The sequence below is a fragment of the Arachis duranensis genome, chromosome 1 (assembly GCF_000817695.3).
Source record: "Arachis duranensis cultivar V14167 chromosome 1, aradu.V14167.gnm2.J7QH, whole genome shotgun sequence".
NCBI lineage: Eukaryota > Viridiplantae > Streptophyta > Magnoliopsida > Fabales > Fabaceae > Arachis > Arachis duranensis.
Genome location: NC_029772.3, coordinates 105868336 through 105895268, shown reverse-complemented (window position 1 = coordinate 105895268; position 26933 = coordinate 105868336). Strand labels below are relative to the sequence as shown.

Here is a 26933-nt window from a genome sequence, read left to right as displayed (position 1 = left end):
AATAATTTTGTTTTCGTCTTATTCTCCCACATGCATGTACATAACTTGTAATAATACCAAAAATTATTAATGTGTGATGGTAAATAATTAAAGGGGATTCATCAATTATTCTAAATAATACTATTTATTAAAGGTAATATTGATTCAACAACTTTGACAATGATTGGTTTGCAATATTTTGAAAAATATATACATATATATATTATCATCACCTTTCTGATATCTTCTTTCATTATCATTATCATTTTCATTATCTTGTTCCAAGTTAAAAGCATTTTCCATTATTCATATAAGAAAACAAAAAGATACCTTCTCTGAACAAAAAAAATAATGTTGCAATCTGTGTCTTTTAATTACTTCACCATTGTACGAGTTTGCCACCGTTTTGATGGTGACTAGTTTTTGTCAACATCTAAACCAGCTAGCTAGCAAGAACTTCACAAGAAGATTGGATGTTCCAAATTGAAGCCGAGGAAAAAAGAATCATTTTTGAGAGGGACTTGTATGAATCATACGGTTTCAACATGCATAACTTACATAACAATGCGTGTGTGTTTATTGTTTTAGTACGTAGAAATATTTAGTGTTTAATTTGTTTCATTTTGCGAAAGTATTTTTAATTTTATATTAGTTTTTTGTTTTATTTTTATGAGATCTATTCTTAAGAACAGAAAATATTTCAATAAAAATAGCTCTTTAGTAGTGTAGATATTGAGGTGACAATTTTTTTCTGATCTGTTCAAGATATTAAATTTCAAATGTATATTTCGTATTAATAAATTTTGTTTAATTAATACGATATTCCTGATCAAAATTTGAGCATCATTTTTGAATGTGTCCTTATCAATAATATTTTCCTTTTACCTCGGTCATTTTCACCCATAAAGGGTCTATAACTCTGGCCAATAAATAAGTCCTTGGATGCTTTATCAAATGGGGTTTTGTTATTGTTCCTAGTTTTATTAGAATTGAATGGTAAATAAAACCCATGGTGCTAAAGATTCACACACAGAATAATCCTCATTAATTTCATATGATATATATGAAATCAGATGCGAGTCTATAATTCGGTGCTTATTACTGCACATTACGCGTCATAATTAGTTTTATTTGTCTTAACTTTTACTTTGTAACTAACTAGCTTAATAACCATCATTATTCATTTAACTACTAACGGTCATCACATCAATTGTATTAATTAATTCTTTGTTTATAAAGACATTTTTTATATCTCAATAGAAAAATATATTCACATGATTAATTTTTAATTTTATATATCTATTTATTATTTATTAATATTTTATATTTATAAAATTTTTATATCTTTTAAATACTTACTAACTTAAATATTGAAATATTTTTTCAGGTGCCCACTATCCATATTTTTTTCTTATTGAAATATAATTTTTCTTAAAAAAAAAGATAAACTCAATTTTCTCTAAAATAAAATATATTTCGAAGCTATTTTATACCATAAGAAAAAAACACACACACATAGATATATATTATAAGGAATTAAATAGATTCAAGTTTGGAACTCAAATAAAGTTAATATTAACATAACTAGTCTTATAAATTCTTCATTAGATTGCGTTATTAATTCCAAAGGTTCACATAAATAAATAGATCATTATTAAGAAAATACTAGCTTAGAAATAACAAATCAGAAAGTGTGAGGCATTATTATTGCTCAAATTTCAAAGGTAACAGCAGAATTCACATGGGACATTACTGTGAGATGTGAAGTCCTTTCATGAAGATGAGTTCTTCAACAGGTGGCTGAGATTTTTTTTGCCTTTGTGAAAATTCAGCGGTGTTAAATTTCACTTTCACCATTAAGGCCAAAGAAATATATTCTCTGATCTGCAAGCACTTTCGTACACAGAATCAAATGAGATCGAGTGGCGTATTTGATATTTTATCTCCATAGGAATAATAATGTTGCATTATCCGTTTTGCTTTCCACAAAATTACAGGATTAAGTTTTGACCATTACATTATTATATTGATTACATTCTTCGATTAACAAGAGAATACAAACAAGGATTTAAAAGAAGACAATGTTACAGTGAGAAGTAATGTTATTTAATTTGTATTGCCACTTTGGCAAACAACATTTTTCTACGTAGTATTTAGTAAAATAGTTTTTTTTTTTAACAATACCCCTTACTCAATAGAGTAAATGCTAATTTATGTAGGTCTAAGTTTTATTTAACAATTTATTATTAGTCAATAAATCATTATATACATAAGATAAGATTTAAATCATAAATATTTATTTGAATAAATGAATAAATTAATCACTCGACTAATTTAAATTAATTTTGATTAAAATAGGCAAGTACTTTTATCAATGTATTGTAAAATTTGAAAATTTAAAAAATTTTGTAAATATTAAAAATATAATAATTTATATATCTTTTTTATTAACTTAAATTTTTTTTAAAAAAATATTTTTATGACATGGTATCAGAGTACTATAATCTAAAAGTTTAGAGTTTAATTCTTGTTGAATCCTCTTAAAAAAGTTGGCATAAGACAAAATAAAAAAAAATCTATAAAATAAATTCATATAAACTAAAAACAAATGCTCTTAAAAAGATGTGTTAAAATATAATGATTTACGTGCTTATTATTCTTTGCATTCCTAATACAGTAACATGATACATTATTTAAACCTTATGATAAACATTCAAAATTACATTTTAATGCTTAGTAGGATGGTAATTGGTAAACATAATAAAGCACTAGGATGAGAAAGAAAATAGACATGTAACATGTATCAAATTTAGAAAATAAATTATTATTATTATTGTTGTTGTAGTTATTGTTGTTATTGTTGTTGTTGTTAGAGTTAGTATGATTTTGTTTTCTAAGATTTTGGCTGAAAATTAAAAACGTTCACTATAAGAAAGTTATCAAATACTATTGAATTTAGCGGTAAAATAAATCTAACAGTATAAATTTTGTCGATAATTATTTATTGGCGGATTTAGTAGTAGATATAAACTTTTAATTGACAAAATTCTAAAGCTTGCTAGCGTAAGATTTTTTTCCGGTAAATCCGATGATAATATATTATTTATTATTAATAATTAAATTAAATATTTACCATTATAATTTTTTATAATAATTTATCTAAAATTTTTAGTAAAAAACAAATTCAATTACAAAAATTAAACAAAATTAAATCAGAAATTAAAAGAGCAATTATTTACTTAACATTTATAATGAACCAAGAGTAAATGATTTACTTCACATTTAAAAATATAGATTTAAGCATCCAATCTAAAAACATGTTGTCAAAATCAATTATATCATATGAATACAAGTTTACAACAAAAGAAGTATAACTTGTATATACCAAAAATAATTATATTACATCAACTTTCAGATCATATTATGTTCCTATCACTAAGCACGCATTCTATTAGAAAAATTATCATAACTAGCAATAGAAGATTATAATGAAATATTTCCAACAAATTGTTAAAAAAATCAACAAGACATTACATTATACAATTTAATGATACACAAGAACATGTTTAATGTTTATTGTACCAACCATTCAAAATCGTTTCACACATTACTATTACTTCATGATAGAGTGTGCAAATTATTGCTAATTTATTTTTCATTTTACCATAAAAAAAATCAAAATTTTAATTATAAATACATATTACTTAAATTAGTGACTTACACCAGAGATACCTTCACATTTCATAATAAATAAGTATTGTTCATTTGAACGTCAAAACAACAATTATTTACAACAAATCTTACTGTCCTTAAAAATTGCATGTGCTAAATAAACAAACTAACAAAAAAGTCAATTTTTACAACAAAAAAATGGCAAAACCTATAGCAGCGATCACAATAACTTCCATTACTTTTTAAAAAAGTTGAAATAGGTATATTATTAATTTCAAAACTTAAACAATTTTGAGTACCAATTTAATTCTCACAGAATAGCATCCAAAAACCACTGAAATCCTAGAGAGATAATAATATTACACCAAACTTAAATTACTCACTTGAAACAAAACTATAATAAATTCAATAACCTAAAACCTTGACAATTACACAATTTAATATCACATGAAAATAAAATAGGTAAGTCAAATTTTACGAAATAACAAACACAACAAAACAAAAATTGCAAAATCTTAACCTTATTATGCATCAAAATGGCACCACCAGGCTCTAACTGATCCTTATTCACCTTTCGCATGGCACCTCCAACCCTACTAACAATCAATCCAAATAAAAATTAATAAATAATTAATTAAAATTCAGAGTTGAAAATAAAATCAAAGTTACCGGTAGACAACAAATAATAAATTTCTAGTGTAAACAAATTAACATAATGAAGACACTACTATCAACATTCTTACTACAGATATTAAAATTTTCACAGAAAATATAAATATAACAAAATCAGAGGATCAAAACAATTAGATAATGATGAGTGAATAGTTCAAACAAGGTCATCATATCCAAGTAAACTAATACTAATTACAGGGATAAAAATTGGGGGGAGGGGGAGAGACAGAGAAGTGTAGGGTTAGGATTTAATAAATGCTAACAATGTCAAAAAAAATAAAAGAAAAAAAAAGACATATCTAGATGAAAGAAGAAGGATAGCATCACAGCTGACGGAGGCAAGTGACGGTGGTGACGAACGACAGAGGCAGTAACTCACAGGAAAGAAACAAGCTCCTTAGACACAAGTTCTAGGTGAACGCTCCTCGACGGCAACGATAGCTGGAGTCAAGGGAAGCGGTCAAGGACGGCAAAACGACAGTGAATGGGGGCGATGGGGCTGACGGCAAGAGAGAAAGAGAAAGGAGGAGAGAAATGAGGTTGATGATGTTGCAGAAATAGATGGGAAGGGTTTGCAAATTCAAATTTAGCGTCAATTTTACCGGTGGATTTACCATCGGAAAAATCTATCTACCAATAATACACCGCCTGTGACCAAAATGACGTGTTTCATTCAATTACTTTACTGTCGGATTTTTTCGCTCCTAAATTTGATGGTAATGATCGCAACAATTTTTCTTTTTTTCCTCCAATTATCACCGGCAAATTTATTGTTAGAAAACCAAATCTGACAGTAACTTTTTTTACCCGACGAATTTGTAGCCAAATCCGCCGGTAAATCTGCTGGTAAATCCGTCAATAACCTGCGACGCTAAATCTGATGGTATTCAGCATTTTTCTTATAGTGGTTCATTTTTTTTGCGTTCAAAATCATTCCTAACATTAAATTATTTTTTAAAATTATCCTTTGGACCAAAATATCCTTCTTAACAAAAATTATAATTACAAAATCAATCATTACAAAATTTAAAATATAATCTCATTTCTTAGTGTTTCCCAATTTTTCCAATTTTCTCATTTTTCTTCTTCACCCACTGCTATTGCTAGCACTGTTTTCCAATAATTCTCTCAACCATCATCTTTACTTCATCTTAGTGCATATACTGCCGCTACCATCACACATCCATTGTTATCTTTATCAACATCAAAATCAAAACCATCTCTCTCTCTCTCTCTCAAAATAAATTAAATGTTGTTGTTATTGATGTTGAGGTGAAACTTGACGGATTTTTTGTTCAACGATGTGTTTTGGTAACAACAATAATAATGACAAATAAGAAACGACAAAGGTCATCCCTTTTTCCTCTTTCAATCTCTCTGCTCGTGTCCTCCTCTCCCTTTTTTCTTCTCTTTCGGTCGACCAAAAAGGCAACGATGACGCGCGGCATCCTCCCTTACCGACGTCATCGCCACCTTCCTCTTCTCCTGTATTTCTCCCTTTGATTATGGCTTTGATGTTTCTCTTTTCTCTCTCTTTCTCTCTTCCTCTCTTATCTTGGTCTCTCTCTCCATTGCTCTCTTGTTCGACGGTAAGCACAGCAGAGGGAGCAATAGTGAAGTGGCAGTGCTCGACAATTTAAGACACTTGCATCTTTCTTTTCTCTTTATCTTCTTTTACGTGTGTTTATCTCTATTTTTTTATTTTATAATTTTTTTAGAGTAATTTTATTCAGAAATTTAAAATTTTAGATAAAAAAATAATTTTAAAATAAAATTCAATGTTAAAGACAATTTTAAATAAAAAATTAAAATAATTTTGATATTCAACCAAAATTTTAGATATTAAAATCGTATTTAACTCTTATTTTTATTAGTGCTTGATGACTTTATCTACTTTGAATTATTCTTGCCTTTGTGCTATTATATGTTTCAACAACTTGAGAAAAATGACAAGCCCTCATATCAAACAAGGGGAAGTAGACATAAACAAGTACATGAAAAATTTTAGTAGTTTGTGAGTGTGAGCATGAGAAGGACCCCATTATTGTGCTATGTTGAGAATCCCATCATCTCCATCGACAGCCATGTACCAACTTCAATATATTTAGAGAGAGGTGACCTTTCCTTTTCTCATGCGCAAATAATGAAATAAACCTTCACATATAGGAGGGGGCCACATTTGGTTTTGTTTTTTTAATGCATTGGTGTATATGTGACATGTTTAGTTTCAGAAATATCTGTATACCTTTTTAAGCATAACTGAAGTGTATGTAGTTTTAAAATATTCATAGTTTATTTTTATTTATTGTAACAACTTTCTTGGCATTTAATAAAATTTAAGAGTATCAATACTTTAGTGTCCAAGTTACTCAAATTTTAATTTTTTTAATCATATTTAAAACCATGTGATAATTGTAACTAGACATACAAAAGATATTTATTAGTCTTATAAATTAAATTCAAAATTCAATTCCATCTATACAATTTATTAAAAACAATATATCTAACTTAATCAACTAATTTAAATCGGTTTAGTTACGTATAACTTTAAAATTACATATTCAAATAATGAAAATAACCATTAATATAATTATCAGGTTAGACTATATATACTACAATTTTTGGATGCGGTCTTTTTTTCAAATTTTGTATTAATGCAAAGTACTTATGTATCGAACTATCATTTTTCTTAATCAATTTGAATTAGTGGAGTATTCGGCTCTTAATCAACCAACTACCATGGCTTCATTTCCTTTCATTGTCCAATAAGACATAACATACAATGAATCAGCACATACATATTTTTTCAGGGTCTTGGACCACACTACACACTCCACAGAGTCCCACCAAATCAAAGAACTTAGTGGAACCTAATACTCTATATATCTCACTTGTCCTTTTCTCTTATATACCATATAATATATATAATATAATAAAAATTGCACACTCCTACTACTACTGCTAGTGTCATTAACAAGTAGTGTCATTTGACTCATTTTGCTTATAAACACTGGTTCCTTTCTCCACATCCCTACCCACTCACTATTTTTATTCTTTTTCCCCTCAGGCCCTCACACACTTTTTGATACACTAATTAACACCCATAGCCAACTTAGAGTCTTTTGTTTCTACATGTTCTATTCTATTTCAATGATCTATTCAAATTCCATCACTTGAAGTAACAAAAGCATTGATCAAAGTTTCAAACTTTAACTTCATCAAGCCAAGATAGAGAAACCCTTTTCTTATTTTTCTTTCTTTCTTTCACACACATAAACACAAGCACCTATAATATGATGATGATGCCTTTCAAGATGAGTGAGATGATGGCAACAATGGGTTCAACCTTAGCAAGCTTCATGTTTGTTTGGGCAATCATACGCCAGTATTGTCCATATGAAGTTAGAAGGTTCTTTGAGAAATACACAGAGAGAATTATGGGCTATTTCTACCCTTATATAAGAATCTCCTTCCATGAATTCTTGGGTGATAGGCTCAAGAGAAGTGAGGCTTATGCTGCTGTTGAGGCATACCTCAGTGCCAACACATCAAAGAGTGCAAAGAGACTCAAAGCTGAGATGGGAAAAGATAGCACCAACTTGGTTCTCACCATGGACGAGTATTGCAATTCTTACTTTCTTTTTGCCCAAGAATGCGTATCAAAGGTCCTCTTTGGTTTGTATTTTTATTCTGAGTGTTTCTTGTTTTCATTTATTCTTAAAATATTGAAAATCTTTTGTGAAAGAATGAACGAAAACAGGAAATTTTAGCAAATGAAAAAGCAAACCAAATAGACCTTCAAATTTCTTGAATTTGTGACTAGCTTTTTGTTTCCTATAAAATTGTATCATTGAATATTAGGTATGAGAGAGTCACTGATGATTATGAGGGTGCAAAAGTTTGGTGGTTATCTAGCAAGGTTGCGTCACCACCAAGGTCCATGTCATACTACCCTGAACAAGAGAAGAGGTTCTACAAGCTCAGCTTCCACATGAAGTATAGGGACTTGATCACAAGTTCGTATTTGGAACACGTTATGAGGGAAGGGAAGGAGATTCGGCTGAGGAATCGGCAGAGGAAGTTGTACACAAATAGCCCTGGATACAAGTGGCCAAGTTACAAGCAAACAATGTGGAGCCACATTGTGTTTGAGCACCCTGCAACCTTTGAGACAATGGCTATGGATTGTGAGAAGAAGAAGGAGATCATTGAGGATCTGGTTACTTTTAGCAAGAGCAAAGATTTTTATGCAAGGATTGGGAAAGCTTGGAAGAGGGGTTACCTCCTTTATGGCCCTCCTGGTACTGGAAAATCCACAATGATTGCAGCAATGGCGAATTTGTTAGGATATGATGTGTATGACTTGGAGCTTACAGCAGTTAAGGACAACACTGAGCTGAGGAAGCTCTTGATTGAGACGACGAGTAAGTCTATAATTGTTATTGAGGACATTGATTGCTCGCTTGATCTTACAGGGCAGAGGAAGAAGAAAGGTGGCGACAAGTTGTCGGATGATGAGAGTGAGAAGGTGAGTTTAGAACTTAGGAAAGAAGGGAAGGAAGATGGAGGTTGTGGCAGCAGCAAGGTGACGCTTTCGGGGCTATTGAATTTCATTGATGGGATATGGTCTGCTTGTGGTGGGGAGAGGTTGATTGTGTTCACTACTAACTATGTGGAGAAGCTTGACCCGGCGCTGATTCGAAGGGGCAGGATGGACAAGCACATAGAGTTGTCCCATTGCAGCTTTGATGGATTCAAAGTGCTTGCCAAGAATTACTTGAAGCTCGAAACTCATCCCATGTTCGACACCATTCGGAAGCTGATTGGGGAGGTCAAGATCACTCCAGCCGATGTTGCTGAGAACCTTATGCCTAAGTCTCCACTGGATGATGCAGACAAGTGTCTTTCTTGCTTGATTGAATCACTTGAGGAAGCTGCTGCTGCTATGAAAGCTGAGGAACTGAGGCAGAGCTGCGCGAAAAAGGAAGATGAGGAACTGAAGCATGCCAATGATCACATTAAGGAAGATGAGGGACTAAAGCACACAAATCACACTAAGGAAAATGGTGAGGTATGGGAGGACTTAGAACCTGCTCAAGCAAAAAACCAAAGCCTATAGCCTTTCATTGTGCCTTTTGTTAGAAGAATTCTTAAGAGCGAAACATGAGAAACATTATTTCTCATCATTGTAGGTAGTAAGTATCATATATTCATATGTCTACATCCCATGAAACCAAAATGTAGATTAAATATACTATAGTGGTCTCGGGTCTGGTTTGATTTGGTTCATCTTGTAATTTGGCTTCTGAGATCTTTGATATCCAACTAAACCTCCGAATTTTAAAATTAACTAGAACCAACGGTAAATTAATGATAGTATATAATAAATATTAAAAAAGGTTATGTTTTGTAGAATTAAATTAAATATGTGTACACTAAAGTTAAATTTGAAAGCTGTTTTGTTTAAAATAATTTGTAGTACAAAAGATTTAGATGTTGGAGTTATACAAAGTGACATTTTTATTTGGTAGTTTAATTTTTGGATTTGTTTTAGTTGATGGATTTAGTCTTCTTATATAGCGCTCGTCCTCCTTTTCCTTTATTGGTTATTGTTAAAATTGTTGCTTTCTTTTTTCTGTCGAGATTCTTGTGAAGACATGTTCTTTATGAATTGTTGAGTTGTATGCACTTTTTATTATGTCGTTTGTTCCATCTTTGCATGTATGTTTTTCTTTCAATGATGTGTCTTGAATTTGTATGGTTTTCTTTCTTCTTAATCTCTTAATGTAGTTTTTCAATGACATTTACAACAAAAAGAACAAAATGTGTAGATTTTTTTTGAATAATTTATTTTTTATAAGAATAATTGAAATAGTATAAAATAAAATTACCTTTAGTATTTTTCTTTAACCCACTCTGTCACACAATGTCTCAAGTGATGCAAATTCAAAATAGTCTTGGAAAATGTTCAAAATTAGATCTTTAATTTTTTTCACAACAATTGTGAGTAAAAAATTTGTTTTCATTATACCTTTAATTAGCTTATACAAATCATTTGTATATTCTATTTTTAATTTTTTTTATAGTATAGACTTTTCCTTCCCTACAGTGTTAATAAATCATAATTCATAATTAGTTAAAAAAGAATAATGAATAGCATATTAAAAGAAGTATAATTTTAACGATATAAAAATACAATTATATATAAAGTATTATAAAATAATATAAAAAGTATAAAAAGCAAAGATAATTAAAGTATTTTTTTTCGTAAATTCAATTTAAAAATATAATAAATATGTTTGTTTTGTACATTTTCATCTAATATAATCATTTCTAAGCAAAGAGACTCTTCTTCATTTGTGCGTGTTAATGTTTCCCATAGATGAACCACGCAAACTTTGATAAACTAATTGTCTTTTTGTTTGGTGATATTGTCCAAAAAATGATGCTCTATTGAGTGAGTTTGAGATGTTGTATAGTTCGGAAATAAATTTTTTGTGCTAAATTTGATGTCATTTGAAAGAATAGTGATAAGAAACTTATATAAGTAGTTCAAATAGTATAGAATTTGAATATTTGTAACGTAAAATTTATTATGATTAATAATATTATTATTATATTTGTAATATGAAAACTGAGTGATTGATTCTAATATTTTGCCAAGTAAGCGATGTTGCTGACATGGCATTAATAGAAAGAAAAAGATGTTTTAAAAGTAATGTGGGTAAACTTATGTATCTACTTTTATATATTAAGAATAGATTTTGAACAATAATAAAATTATTGTTAATAATGTGCTGTAAAAGGTGCTCAAAAAATTATTGCAACTTGTATGTATGTATGTATGTATGCTGTGAACTTTATCATCAATGGCCATGTGAACTTGCAAGGTCATTGTCTTTGTTAATTTCTCTCTGGTTAAAACAACTAACTTAACTAATAAGACAATTCAGCACATTAATAAACAGTCTTGGAAACATTGGCAGTCTTGATAAAATAATTATTATTTGTCTTCTGTCAGTTCCGTTATTATTAAAATACCACTTTTATCAATATGAAAAGCCAAATTTTCTAATGCTAATCACTACCGAAGTCAACAGAGAAAAAAAAGAGTAAATAGAAAACTGCAGTGCTCATTAATCTGAAAGCCGCATCTTTTTAAAGTTACAGTACCTGTTAAGTTATTGTACATCAATTGGATGGGTCAAACAAACCCCGCCAACATTTCCTCCTCCATTTTCGTAGACCCTTTGAATGTAGAAACACTAAAAAAATGACTACCTAACCTACATAACTCAGCATTATGCTGCTTCTGGCAGCATCAGAGGTTTGCTTAGATAATGCCATAGGGAAGATCATGATCATAACTAACACTGAGCTTACAACAAAAATTTATAATTCTATTATCATACACGTCGGCTTCCGCGGTATAAAATTACAATCCCTACTCCCTTCTACTCAAGCAGAAGGGCAAGCTTCAGTGGTCATTCATTGTCTTCATCTTTCATTATTGTATTTGGACCATCATCGAAACCCGAGCTAGGGGCGAGCTCGTTCAAATCAAGGAAATGGTGCTTTCCGATGCTCTCAACTTCCTCCTGACCAGGACTACTTGACTTTTCGGGAGGTGCATTTTGTTCATTCTCTTCAACTATGGGGTAAGTAGCAGGCTGCTCTTCTACTTTCATTTCCTGGTCTTCATCATCATTCCGGTCGGAATCTTCACTTTCCATCATATATTCCCCATTCTCACTGGGATCTGAGTGATCAGCTGATGTATTAGACTTTTCAGGTTTAATAAACTCTTGTTCTGATTCAGACGCCTCGTATTGTCGGTAATTTACACGGTTTCGGGTTGACCTCTTACTGCGCCTTAGACCTGATTGAAAATCATTGACAGGCCTGCGTTTAGAATCCCTCGTAGTACGGCCTCGCAATGCCTTGAACTTGCGGGGTTTGTCACTGTCCTCACTGATACTCAAGGAATCTTCATCGTCATCATCATCTTCTTCTTCTTCCTCTTCCTCTTCCTCTTCTTCCTCTTCGACATTATCTTCATCCCACTGATATTCTTCATCTCCTTCGGAGCTACTAGAATGCTTCCTTCTCTGCTTACGCTTCTTGAGATACTCTTCATCATATACAGCTTCTCCAACAATATCATCATCGCTGTCAAAGTCAGCATCATTATCTGATACAGGATCAAGGAACTCTTTATCTGAATACCGCTTCGGTCTCTGTCTTCGACGATTTCTGATTTTAAAATGAAATGGTTAATGAATATTAGATAGGAGAGATCAAAACACAACAAATTCGAGACAGAAGGAGGACAAAAAGTTACACACGTTCGATCAAGTGGATCCGTTATATGGTCTTCCTCATCATCATCAGAGTAAGGTGATTTTGGAGATGACCAACCAAAATTCAGATTTTGAGGGGAATGTGAAGGACCACTCCATTTACCATTACTAAAAGCTTCCGGTTTTGCTACCAACTCTCTCTTGGGCATGGATTCTGGGGATGGTTGTTTCCGTCTGATAAAAGAAGAAACAGAAATATATAACTACAAATTCTAAGTGAATAAGTATGACTAGCCTGTCTACCCACAGAAAAATATGCACATACTTGGTTTCTTTGATTGCCTCATTTATGGACTTATCATAATCATCTGCAAGGGCAGTATTACAAAAGTCAGAATAAAATCAGCACATAGAAAATACTAAAGTAGATCAGGTACAGGGGACAAATCGATTAAAGACATTAGGAGTGGTTAATGGTGGAGGATTTGAGGATACTGCAGGTCATAGATTCAAATCACCATGGCGTCATTGTAAAAATAAAAAACAATAGAAAGGAAAGAATTTGGTCAGACCAATAATGAAAACAGACAGAACACAAATGAGGTTACACCTTGCATAAATATGTAACATTAAATTTATTAACTTCCAAAATGCTTAAATTTCTACAATTGGTCACCATTAGGATCAATGCAACCATTGTAACTTTTGTTTATTGGGTCTTAAACCAAAATTGTTAAAACAAGAAAAGGTGCACCAGTACAAAGTATGACACTAGTGCAGTGGTATAGTGTTAGCATCATGAGGGGAGAAGATTCCATGATAAATAAGAAAAAATAATCAAATGTAGCACATTTATTCAGACCAGAGACTAACTGGATGATAAAAAAACAAACAGTCACTAGAGAGGTCTAACATCCTAGTACTAGAAGCTCTTGTCCCTCTAGTGAAGTACAATAATACTAAGACATTCTCCACACCATAATCATGATGTAGATATGATCCAATGTCAAAGCAAAATTTGCCAAACCACAGAAGGTACATTAGGTGCAAGAACATTGACAAAAACCATACTTCTCAAAAGAGGAGTGAACTGTGAAGTCCAATATACTTGAAAATGTAACACCAGCAAAAGAACATAAAACAAAAAGGCCAACCCCAGCTGTAGAATCAAAATGCTAATCTCTCTATAATGTAGATATCAAATACCAATACTGAGAAAATGAAGACTCAAGTTATAGTGAAAAATTCTTGCTCTTACCGAAAGTGTAGGTAACAGGCTTCCTATAACGCAGTGAACGTCCGGTAGCAAGACCATCAGCAATCATGTAATTATCAAGAAGAAGGGCCTCTCTCTGTTGCTTTTTCAGCAACTTTTCCTTTCTCTGTGCCAACATTCAAATCAATTTTGTAAGTTGAAAAACACTCAGATTCTTCAGGACCATAAATCAAGATACTTAGTAGAGAGGGGATATCAAATAAAAGTACTTAGGTTGTCCCTACATTCTTAAATTTGTCAACTACATAAAAGAGTACCTTATGGACTTTCTCAATTTCAGGAAGCATGTCTATCTTTAGCTTTTTCCCCACAGAGATCTCTGTCCTGTTTTTACTTGAGAAAAGCTTCTCCTGTGGAAACAGATGAATGAAGTGATATGCAGCTTGATGTGAAGGTCACAAATTACACAATTCATAATAAACTAATAAGGGGATGGGCTACTTTCTTTGTTCCCTCCCCCTCCCTGACTTCAGAAAATGAATAACATAAGAATGGATCAATCAGCTGGACGTATGAACTATCAGCTTTGTTAAAATCTTATGGATAACATAATATTGATTATTTTATGTATTTTATTATTTTTTAAGTTTTTTCTTTAAAAACAAATTATGGATTTGTTCCATAAAGTTTAAAGCACCCTTTATGGAACAAAACCGCTTTATTATTTTTCTTGTTTCCTTACTTCTGTCTCACTGTTGATGTCATTATATATAACAAAAGAAAGCTTTCAATGTATAATATTAACTAAGAAGCAGTTCCAACAGGAATTTCTATAGCTGGGTAACTCATGTTCAATTTTTATCTGTTTGGGAGAACCTCACAACATACTATTGATCATATCTTCAATGTTATTGATTGTTGATTTATCATCTAATGATAAATTTATAACACTAACGTTCCAATTCAAAGCAAACCACCCAACAATTATAAAATGTCAACTGCTCAGTGCTATGCAGTAACCAAACAAAGATCAACCAGTTTTAGTAACTTACAGAAACATCTTGAAATTCATCAAAATTGGTAGCTACAGATTCCCACTGGTATGATGTATTAGAAAGAACCAGTGAACCTCTTGGTTTCCCTTTCTTCATTTGAATCACTTCAGTTTTTCTTGTTTCTCGATACAGCCTGTGACCAACAACTGGGTCATCTTCATACCTGCACTAACCAAATTTCAAATGAATAAAAACACAAACAGATGTCCAAAAAGTTTTAAAAATAACATCTGAATTGGGCTCGTATAAGTGAAACCAAAAGTATATTACCAATAAGAAATTCCATGTGAATCACCTCCAATTCGCTCTTTACGAAATGTTGAAAGTTTAACACCATGTTTGAGGGAGTTGTCAATATAATTCCGGATATCTTCTTGCTGCGGAATATTACTCAAATTTGGTCAATAAAGCACTTGTAAATTAGAAAATGGGATAATCAGAGAAAGATATCCATTGCCTATGCTGAGACATCACTGTGCCATTCAAAGTTCACCCATTTAATTTAATATATGATGTTGTAATTAATATGAGTATTACCTCAACACGAATGTCACATAATGCTTTTAAGATCACAAGACGAACCCCTGGATCAAGCGATTTATATACTTCAATTTCCGTCCTGTCATATTAGCATAAAATCTGAGACTTGGTATATACATATATTAACATTCTCCTATTTAAATGTTGCAATAATACTAACCCATGTGACGCAACAATTGGAAGATCCCCATCAGCAACCTGCAATTGAATTCCATCCACTTATCAGCTCTTGATACTAAAAAAAAAACAAAAACAAAAAAAAAACACACAATACTCAATTAAATAACAGCCTGTTAAGTTGAAGTATTTCATTACCCAATGCCACCAATCTCTCAATTTTCTGCATAATACAGTTATCCAAGTATCACGTGTGAGTGCCATGCGTATAATAGGAGGGATTGCCTGTCAAAAGATTCAATAAGTGTTGTTATTAGACCAGAAGCAGTTGTGCAAATAAACAATACAATAAAACTACTATGTTCTTAAGGAATAAACCAGAGATCGCTGCACTAGCACTATGGCTAAAACCATAACTTCAAATACCTCTCACAAAATCTGGAACTGTACGCTCTCTTGCAATAAACAGCCCTAACATTCTCTCTTTTTCTCTATGTAATACTCACCACTGAGTATCCTCTTTTGACAGAATAATGCAACAATAATGTTGTTATAATCAAGACAACTTTTATTGGCCCCAATATCTATCTGCCCACCCATGTAGTACAGATTCAGAATGTATGGTTGATGTTATGAGTAGCATCTTTTTATAAACATAAGTTAAAGTAGCATCTTTGTTATTGATCAGCCCACTTTGATCCATAACTCAATCGATCAAGGATCCATAGAGTATCTTGCATCAGGTATTTCAGTAAAGAACTAAACCTCAAACATAAATTCTTGCGTTACTGACAATATTTAAATCTTCCAGTGAATTATAGTTCAAGTCAGAAACCTTTCAATACGAATTAAATATAACAAAATTCTTGCAACAAAATATAATTCTGCTATGTTGACCCATATCTGTTTCCCATGAAGCTATCTTATACAAAGTGCCTGTCAATGTATACATTTGTATCTTGCAATCCTAATTTTGACTGAGGATCTATTTGAATCCAGAACATTAGGAAAATGTCTAAGACAAGGATAAAATGAAGAACTACATTAAAGAACCCCGGCTCTCTACTTACCAACCTTGGCCAAACATGCTATTCAGTCATAAAAACTATGTCTGTGTGGGAATATATTATTTTCCAAGTTCATTGATGAGTCATCAGTTTGCAATGGAAACTCAAGCAAAACAAATTTTCAGTTTCTGATTAATTCCACCATCTTTCAGCCACAGCAACCTCCTATGAGCTATGAGTATATAGTCCCCAAACTACAACTTCATAAATCTAAAGTCTCACTAATAAGTCAGCATCCTACAAAAACCAGCAGAGAACTAAAACTTGAAACTCATGAAGCAAAGCTATGAAAGTAAAAGCTTTGCAGGATTTGCAAACTTCACTCACTATGGAAACAAAGTAGAACTTTAATTTAAGTTCTAATAAGTAAACATCACAGTAACAAGTACTAAAACAAACTGGAACCACAAAGACAAAGGACATACTACATTCAATGATAAAATGCCATAAACTGAAGAAGAAGCATAAAACAAAGGCACCAACCTTAAGCAAAGGCATATGTATATCACTCAAAGTGTCATTGGGAGTAAGAAGTGCAGTCTCGAACTCTTCAGCAGAAAATTCAAGTGAGATATTCAAAAGTGGCCTAAACAGCTGCAAATAAACACAAAAAACAAGCATTTTCAGAAATACTAGGAAATGCATAAGAATTAAGCACTCCCCCAGTAATGAAAAACGCAATCCAAGACGAAAAATATCACAGCTTTGGAGCTAACATGCAAAAAATTGAGCACCGAAGCCAACTCCCACATGCACCGGAGGTTCCACCGCGGCATCCTCGAAGGCGACAGCGGCGGTTCCACGAGCTGCGTCACGATCTTCGCGCATTGCTGCTGCTGTGGCGACAGCGGCGGCGACTCCTCATCTTCTTCTTCCTCCTCCTCCTCCTCCGCCCGCCGGCGCTCTTTCTTCCCGGACTTCGGCTTCCGCCGATGGATCGACGGTGAAGGCTCCGCGGCGAAGAGACCTGAGAGGCGAGAAGCGGCGCGGAGGACGCACGCGCGAGAGGGGCGGTTGCTGTTCCGGCGACGACGAGGATCGGCGTTGGACGGTTGCCGGAGGAGGGGGAGATCCCTGGAACATGGTGGTGACAGAGAGATCGGAGAGTTTAGGGTTTAGGGGAAGTTACGGTGGATTACATGTAGAGGATCATGGGTTAGAGAGAGAAAATCAAACAAAGATAAGAGATTTAGAACGAGAAACAATGAATGAAGAGAAAAAAGGAAGGGAAAAAAAAGGTTTTTTTCCTTTAAGTTAAGTTGGGGAAGGACCAATGGGTCCAAACCCTCAAATCCAAATACCCCTTATGAGGTTTCTGTGTTTTTGTGACTTTGCAAATAGAATAGCTCTGAAGTCTGAACTGAAGTGTGTGTAACAAAGTGAAGAGAGAGAAAGAGATGTGTTTGTGGTGAAGAAGGGAGCAAGAGTGAGAAACACAACACCTGAATTTGGTTTGGTTTGTTGTTGGATTTTATTTTCACTTTAGGTCAATTTGTAAAATTAAGGTGTTAAACTTGTTAATTTGAGCTTATATTTTATTCTATTCGTTCCGTTACCTTGTATCTTTGTAGCTCCTACAAATACACAGGTCAAATTTCTAAGTCTACAAATCACAGGAAAAATCTGGTTTGGCAATAAAAGAGGTAGCTAGGGTTAAACTTGAATAGTCTGTGTCTTTTCTCTTCTCCTGACACATTTACCTTCAATTTGAGGTTTTGTCATTTGGGTAAAATCAAAATCTATAAATTTGATCGTTGCTGGTTATTACCAATTAGTAGTAAGAATTTCACAGCAGAGTTGAGACATTGATAGAGTATTGATTTTCTTTTTTTGACAAGATTGTTCCCCTTTTTCATTAATGCTAAAAGACTCGGCAAATCCATTGATAAAATAAAAATGAGACAACTGCTGATGTCGAGAGCTTATTAGTTAATATGTATTGAATATTGAAAAATGTAAGGGAATTTAAGACTTCAATAATAGCAGATAACGGATTACCAAACAAGAGTACTAGGTTTTCTTCTTCCGTGCATGTCGGACCAAATCACCAAAACTACTCATCTCACACAACTAGATTCGCTTGTTTTCTAACTTCATGTTGAGAATGGAAACACATTAATAGCAAAAATAAGAACTTAACAAGTGTAGGTTGAATAAGTTATACTTACTTTAGGATTTTTTTTTTTGGTGACTACTTTAGGATTTAATTACTCTTTTCTTTATACTTTATTATTTATAATTTTAGAATTTAATTTTGATGCACCAATTATAATTGTTAGTGTAAAGCAGTATTAATGTTACGTTCTTATTTGATTTTCAAAGGGAGAAATCACTTCTGTTCACATTACCATGAACACATAACATTACATCAAGTGAATATGCTTTCTATGTTTCTTCATGCCCAAGAAACAGGATCACACTACACAAAACATATCAAAAGCAACAAGAAAAATGAAATCTGCAGAAACTGGTATATAGAGAAGTTACGGCATGCATGAGATGGAGAAGTAGAAGGAGAAGGAGCCTCTGTTGTTGCCTTTTCCTGAGAGCAAGTGTAGCTGCAGCGACTCGGACGAACAACTCTGTAGACGCCTTTGCTTGTAAGGATATACACGTCTTTGTTGTTGTCCTCTCCAAATGAGTAGATGTAGCCTATCGCTGGGAGGGAGGTTCCAGGCTCAGGATCACATTTGATAGGAGAATCATGTGAACAGCTGAAGGGGATTCTGCTTTTGCTGAAGTTTCCACTGTTTACAGGATCTTCTGTTGCTTCCCACACTGCAACTGAATATAGATCAGCATACAGGTACCTGAAATTCAGATTTTAGTGAGAAACTGCGCAGATAATATTACAAAGACCGATATTATTCCAATCAAAAAAATACTCAATTTGGTCTCTGGAGTTACACTCAAGCCAATTTAGTCCTTAAAGTTTCAATTGTCTCGATTTACTTCTTAAACTTTTCAAATTTTAATCACGTTAGTTCCTGTAGTGGTTTCTTTCACAGAATCAATTGAAAAGTTTAGAGACTAAATTGAACCAATTGAAACTTCAAGGATTAAATTGAGGTTCGAGTGTAACTTCAGGGACCAAACTGAGTATTTTCTCTATTTCAAACTTTAGGGTTACAAATTTATATTCTAGATGTGGTCTAATTTGTTAATATAGAAATTAGTTTGGATGATATTATTAATTAATAAATAACTATCATTTTGTTAATTATATCGGAAGTTAATAGTTAAATTATTTATTTCTTATTCGATTGAGAGAATGTATATAAGATAAAATATTTGGATCTCCAATTTAGACTATCATATAACATTCTGATTCCATCTCGAATGATGATTGACGAATTAGAAGTTCCCAAATTAGATCGAGAACAAAAATAAGGGTAGACAAAAGTGTACAATTTCTTTTTTTAACTCGATATTACTAGAAAGGCAATTATATACCTAACACTCAATCATGCTAAATTATGTGTAATTATTATCAGTTGAAGGGCATCAATGCATATAATGAGAAGCTTGTGAATACCTTCCATACATGCAAGGATCAGTGTTAGATCGATACATATAACCCCCAATGATGCATGCTGACCCTTCATTCTTGTTAACCTCCGAATGGTTGTATCCAAGTATTGGCATAATTGGATTTATGGAGTCTTTGGAGGTATTTCCTCCAGGTGATTCGTTAGGGGTGAATGGATAGGGACCCTCATAAACACGCCAGCCATAGTTTCCACCTTTTGTGATGAGATCCACTTCCTCATAAAGATCCTGCAAATATCACTGATGTAATTCACAACATTCCTCTTTACTCAGGTTGTTATTGTGATTATCTTTCAATTTTTATACAAGTACAGAGTCATCAAAGACAATAGACTTGTGCTTTCTTGAATGCTCTTTTTCTTAGTGCACGCATCAATAATACCTAGAAATTCTGTATGGAATTTAATAAATGTAAACTAGACATGTAAACTTGACTAAAGAAAGAGAAAAACCACACTTTAAAAATTAGTTGTCATAGGAAAGAACTACTCTCCTTAAAGACAACATCATGTATTCCATAATACGCAAAGTGAGACTTTGGGCACCCTATAATACCCAAGTCCCTAACAATACACCGTCCCTGGAGAGCCGACGTCCACAATGACTTCCCTTTATCAACACTGACCCAGCGATAGCCACTTCACTACCAGCTATGATATTCATCTTAGTCGCCCAGCTACCAAGGCTTGGATACCATTATTAAGTATCTAAGCAAAGTAGAAAACCACCCCTTAAAAGCTAGCTATTAGGGAAAAAGAATCCCTCTCCTTATATACAATATCAAGCATCCCATATTACCGGATTTGAGACTTTGGGCACCCCATAATACCCAAGTCCCTAGCATCCTTCTAAGGTGAAGAATTCATATACCTGTCCAGCATCTCCACAGAAAAAGTAGGAAGGTCTTTCTGAATCAAAACTGCATCGCCATGGAGTTTTTAATCCCAAGGCCCATATTTCAGCCTGTGAACCATTGTCTTGGCTGAATGGATTGTCCTTAGGAATGGAATAGCTACCCCAAAGACCTTGTTTGCTAATTTCTGCTGCACCTGAAAGATAACAATAGATGCTTATCAAGAGTGGGGAAAAAAACTAAAATTTTTTATGCACTGAGATTGTATGACTTGAGTAGCGAGTGCTCAAGTCGAACACTTTAGCTAACAACAATCATGACAATACAAGATTGAAATGTCTGTATAAAACTTTTTACAATATCAAGACATATAATTCAACACCTGTATATGGTTAACTAGGGACGGATTACTTAGTTCTGCTACAAGTTTCCTTACAAACCAATGCATTACATTAGGATATCAATTGAGTTAACACTCACTTGGGATGTTGTCTATATCAAGCCTCATAATCTTTCCAAGCAATGATTTCTTGTTTTGAGCAAAGTTGTATGGATCACCAGTGCCTGAACCATCTCCCATCATGAAGTACAAGTACCCATCATCAGGTCCAAAGAGAATCTGACCTCCATTCTCAGTATTAGAAGGCAACCCCATGGTAAATATCCTTCTCACCTCTGTTGGTTTAGCACTTACAGCCTGAAAATTCAATAACATCTTAGTACTTTAATGTAGTCCTATTAATCATGACATTGCATTAAATGAATAATTCTTGGAAGCTCATGGAGGAAATGACCACTAAAACTCTTATCTGTTATGACATTTTCTTATTAATTATCGGCACATTACATAATACGCTGCATAAACACCTAAGAATTTCTCAAATTAAACTCATTATAGAAACTACTTTTGTGTGTGTAGAGATCAGTACCGATGAAGGCTGAGACGCGGTACCATTAGCAGTATATTCAGCAACAACAGCTTGGTATTGGCAGGGTTGTACACCACTACTACCTGTGCCTATCTTTGAAGGATCACAATTAACATTTGAGTTACAAGAACATATTCCATTACAACCAGACCACTTATCTTTGTCACAGGTGAATGAGGCGAAGAACCGGCCATTTTCTGCGAATTTCGGATGGAATGGGAATAGTTGCTAACCAAACTTGTCCCTTCTGATTCGAGAAGAATGCACGGTTCGTGCCATCTGGATGAGCAACCATGTTGAGATAGGATCCATTGCCAATTTTTTCCAGGCACAAGCCATGTGGAGGATTAATAGGAGCTTCTGAGTCAGTGTTCTTTAATGCAACAGGTTCTCCTTCAAAGCATACAGATTCACTAGTGGAGGATCCACCAAATGCAGTACAAAAATCTGTTTTCGACTGCCATTGATCTGTGAGTTTGCTTGGATTGCTTTTAGATGGTGTTCTCCCTGCTTGGCCTTGTAATGAAGGCGAAAATGGCGAGTTCTTTATTGACACAGATTGACATGATTCCCAGACTTGAGAGCAGAAGTCTTCCACTGCTACTGCCTTTGACTGGGAGGAATTGGATGCAATGGTGGAATTGCAGAGCAAGGGAACTGACCGGGGCGTCGATTGAACTGTAAACAGCTCGGCCGAATACGGATCACACCTCTAGAAAAAATAAATCAAGTTACAATGAAAGGAACTGCATAGAGACAAGTTATGAGTTTACAGGACAAATAACTTCTTCTAACATTGAAAATTATGCAAATAATCCACAAAGGAATAGTTTGTTCCTAGACTTTTGAAAACTGTGCTTCATCTATGTTGAGGAATTGAGTGAGGCTTGAGACTCAAAACTTTCAAATACGAACATGTGAGTATATGACTAGACAAATATTTAATTATTTTATGGCATAAAGTATGGAATAAAATTGGTCACTATTACTGGTTAGTCAACAAATTACTTGCAATATGCAGATTTTTCAAGCAATCACATTTTCAAGATTCATAAAGAGATAACATTATTATCTTAAATCTTAATGGCATAACTCAACCAAGTGTAACCCATTAACTAAGGGGAAAAGATTTTGTTACTTCTTCACTTTTCTGGTTCCTTTTTCATAGACACCTCAACTTTACCGCACAATTGTTGGTGTTGGGAAGAACAGAACCTTACCGCACAAAGTATCGATTTCAGAGCTGAGGCACAGGTAGTATCAGAGATGTTCATAAGCTGGAATTGTTTCTGAATTTGTGCATCTTCTGTGGAGTTGCAGCAAGTGCTTCCATTGTAAGGACAAAATTCAAGTGTGCTATTGAGGATGAAAGGTGCACCTACACCAAACAAAAACAATATTAAGAAAAACAAAAGCATGTGCATAAGAAAAAATGGCAAAAGAAGAAAGGACGAACATACTTGAGTCAACGCATAAAGGAAGTGAAGTTGATGAATCCAAAAACAGTAAGAAGCAACAAAAGATAAAGTTGATGGAAATTAGAACACCCTTCATGATACCAAATCAGTTGGAACTGAAAGCTAAAACTACAAGATCGAAGAATATCAAATCTAATTCAACTTTAACATTGTTTAACTCTAAGGAGCATTAGTAGTAGGAGTGGTAGGGTTGAAAACATTATTCTACCCAAAAAAGAAAATAAAAATAAAACAGCTTTCTGAAAGTGTTGAATTTTCTTCCTTCTGCTCTCTGTGTGTCTGTCTCTTTCTTTGGACTTTGAAATCTTCTTCTAAATCAGTCACTTTATCTCTTCTTCTTTTGTTTTGTTCAAGCATCAACTTTCACAGTCACATGAAAGCTACTTGAAAAAAGACGGTCAAAAAACACTCGCCTCAATTTTCAGAGTTAGTTGTTGCGTTCATTTATTTTAGGCTTGTAGGCTATGGCTTCATAATTCATATTCATCATAAATAAAATCATCAAATTATAATCATGACAGTTGAAGATGATGATGATAAAGGCATCAAGTTGGAGATGTCTATGGGCAGCAGTTGACTTTTTTATCTGCCTCAATGAAAATAAAGCCAGCATCTAGAAAACAATTTGGGGGTGCTTGTCCATCTTGGTTGTTGCTTGGTTCATTGTGGGGTATATATATTTAAGCTTAATTGGCGGTCAACTTATTTTGGTCAATATCAATTAATTTTTTAATTTTTTTTTTGTTTTTAAATTCTATATCTTTTAAAACTAGGATTAAAAAATAATTTTATAATAACAATTTACTAGTATTAACTAATTAAAAGTTAATTTTTTATATTTATTTGATACTATTTTACTTTTAGACACTAAAATAAGAGATCATTTATCAACTCAATTAAGGATAACCCAATAGAAAAGCATGTTGTAAATTTTGTTAGGTAATTTGTTGGATATATAGTTTTATTGTACGATTTGAATTTTACCAAATTAATTTAATTTTTTATGAATGTCGATTTAATTTAATTTCTTATAAATGTTCGAATCAAAGATAAGTTTTAAAGTGGTCTCTAAAGTTGCACTCAAGCCTTATAGTAGTTCCTGAACTTAAAAGTTATCTATATTCGTTCATAAAGTTGCACTTCGAGACTCAGATTTGTCATTCCGACACATTCTGTCCACCTGGCACCGCCGAAAAGCTGATCTGGACTCCTCTGTGACACGCTGGCCGGGTAACAGCTAATTGACGTGAATTAGTAAACTTTTATGGTGCAATTTAGTCTCTAAATCAAAATTAAAAATTTTAATCCCCAACTTTAATTATTATTCTCTTCTTTATAGTAGTAATCCCTCTCTTTTCTTTTTTTTCTCTTCTCTTCTCCGTATGAATGTGAAAAAGACTACAAATTACAATTTCATTAAAAGCACGCATATATTTTGTTAATTAAAAGTCACATATTATGTCTTTGTATTTAACATTTTATGCACTCATTTAACTCTAGTTTAATTAAAATATTTTACAAAATTTAATTTTATATTTTTATATGATTTTACGAAAATTTATCTCTTGTATTTACAGAATTAAAAAGTTACATCGTTATTATTATATACTACATTACATTTTCTTTCGAATCCTCTATTCCAAAATAACCATGCATCATTCTAATTTAACGGTCATTCACATAGTATTAATATAAAGTGTTATATTATGGCATTTTAAATCGTATGACATCTCCGTTAAAATGACGTGTCTAAGATTTTATTATAATTAAATAGGTATTTCAAATTAATTAAGGGTAATATATATTAGAGAAAAAAAAGTAAAATTTTACCTAATTTAATATTTATTATTTTAGTCTCTAATTAATAAAAAACTAATTAAGCAAAATAAATATAATTAACTAATTTAAGACACTAATTTGATCATATTAAAATATTAATGATATCATCTTGACATTTTTTAACATTTTATATTAGCGTTAGAGATGAAATGAGATTCACAATTTATGAATTTAGGAATCAATTTAATCATTTTTAAAAGTCAACAAATTTTTATAAACGTTCACAATTTTAGAAACTAAACTTTGCATTATTTATTTAATTATATATATCACATAACTTTTTTTATATTATAATCTCACCATCTTTCTTACAGACAAAAAAGGGATACAAACAGTTAAACTTGTTCAAATAATGGTTGTCAAGAAAACTCTAGTTGTTGTTATTGTTATAAGATATTTCAACTAAAAATAAACAAAAAGAAAAATCTTGTGAATTTGGGATATGAAGATCTATGCCCTGTAGAGAAAAGAGGGATTACTGTAGAGAAGAGAATGATGATTAAATTTGGGGATTAAAATTTTTTATTTTGATTTAGGGACCAAATTGCACCATAAACGTTTACTAATCTACGTCAGCTAGCCGTTATTTGGCCAGCGTGTCACGAAGGAGTTCATATCAGTTTTTCCATGGTGTCAGGTGGACAGAATGTGCCGGAAGGATGAATTTGAGTCCCGGAGTGCAACTTCAGGGACGAATATGGGTAATTTTTAAGTTCAGGGACTACTATGAGACTCGAGTATAACGTTAGGGACCACTTTAAGATTTATCTCGTTCGAATCATGATAAACAAAAAAATAATTTTGATCATTCAATTACATTCATTTTATTTATTGACGATTTAAACTATTAATGTATGTGACATTACCTAACTGAATGTATATGTAAAATTATTTTAAATTGAATGTGTAACCAAATGAAATTAAGAGCAATGACTCAAATTAGTGCCTGAGATTTTTAAAATTGGACATTTTAGTCCTTTAAGTTTTAAAATAGACAAAATAATTTTTAACATTTATTTCTGTTAGACAATACAGTTCTCCTTTGTTAATTACTAAGGGTGATTACTGATGTAAAACATTAACTCACACACGTGATCGTTAAGTGTCCATGTGTGCAATCTAGACAAATCAGTCCCGAAAATAAATTTAAAAACAGTCTCCAAAGAGCTTAAAAAATCTCAAAATAGTTCCAAATTTTTTTTTAAATCTAAAATAGTCCCTTCGAATTTTTTATGTATAATTATCTTTTAATTGATAAATTTTAATTTCTAAAATTTTATCTATTTATCTCTAATTTGATTATTCATATATACAAAAAAAATATGCATTTTAAAATCCTAAATTATAAATTAATTTTAAAGTTTTTTTAAAAAATAATTTAAAATAATTAAATAAACATATTTGTTTTTGATCATGTAAAATATTAATTTAATTGTAAGTACCATATTCTATGATATTTTTTAATGATGAAAAACAAAATGAGTTAGTGAAAAATTTTGATTTAACATAAAAATTTTCATATAAACAATTGAAAATATTTGTGCAAATACAACACTTTATAAGTCACTTATCAAGTCAAATTTGTAAATTTTGGTTATTTACATAGTCAATATGGATGATTTATAAAATTTTAATACAATGTGAAAATTTTCATTACTTTACAATAC

At 32.4% G+C, this 26933-nt stretch overlaps 3 protein-coding genes across 3 annotated transcripts; 1 reads left to right on the top strand and 2 right to left on the bottom strand.

Moving 5' to 3' along the window:
* Nucleotides 1–7311: 7311 nt before the first annotated feature.
* LOC107493712 (AAA-ATPase ASD, mitochondrial) lies at nucleotides 7312–9691 on the top strand. Its single transcript, XM_016114773.3, has 2 exons — nucleotides 7312–7942; nucleotides 8185–9691. The coding sequence occupies exons 1-2, from the start codon at nucleotides 7617–7619 to the stop codon at nucleotides 9440–9442; spliced, it is 1584 nt and encodes a 527-aa protein (XP_015970259.1). The 5' UTR covers nucleotides 7312–7616; the 3' UTR covers nucleotides 9443–9691.
* Nucleotides 9692–11436: 1745 nt separating this feature from the next.
* LOC107493770 (DDT domain-containing protein DDR4) lies at nucleotides 11437–18424 on the bottom strand. Its single transcript, XM_052252199.1, has 13 exons — nucleotides 18387–18424; nucleotides 17335–17692; nucleotides 17102–17212; nucleotides 15750–15836; nucleotides 15595–15632; nucleotides 15432–15513; nucleotides 15165–15271; nucleotides 14892–15057; nucleotides 14157–14249; nucleotides 13882–14005; nucleotides 12949–12991; nucleotides 12669–12857; nucleotides 11437–12576 (listed from the first exon to the last, which is right to left on the bottom strand). The coding sequence occupies exons 1-13, from the start codon at nucleotides 18422–18424 to the stop codon at nucleotides 11808–11810; spliced, it is 2205 nt and encodes a 734-aa protein (XP_052108159.1). The 3' UTR covers nucleotides 11437–11807.
* Nucleotides 18425–18890: 466 nt separating this feature from the next.
* LOC107493707 (HIPL1 protein) lies at nucleotides 18891–24063 on the bottom strand. The gene is given in 8 exon segments (XM_016114763.3): nucleotides 18891–19428; nucleotides 20154–20395; nucleotides 21038–21216; nucleotides 21501–21717; nucleotides 21950–22166; nucleotides 22168–22661; nucleotides 23170–23327; nucleotides 23410–24063. Coding segments are annotated over 8 exon segments (1992 nt in total). The 5' UTR covers nucleotides 23504–24063; the 3' UTR covers nucleotides 18891–19037.
* Nucleotides 24064–26933: the final 2870 nt, after the last annotated feature.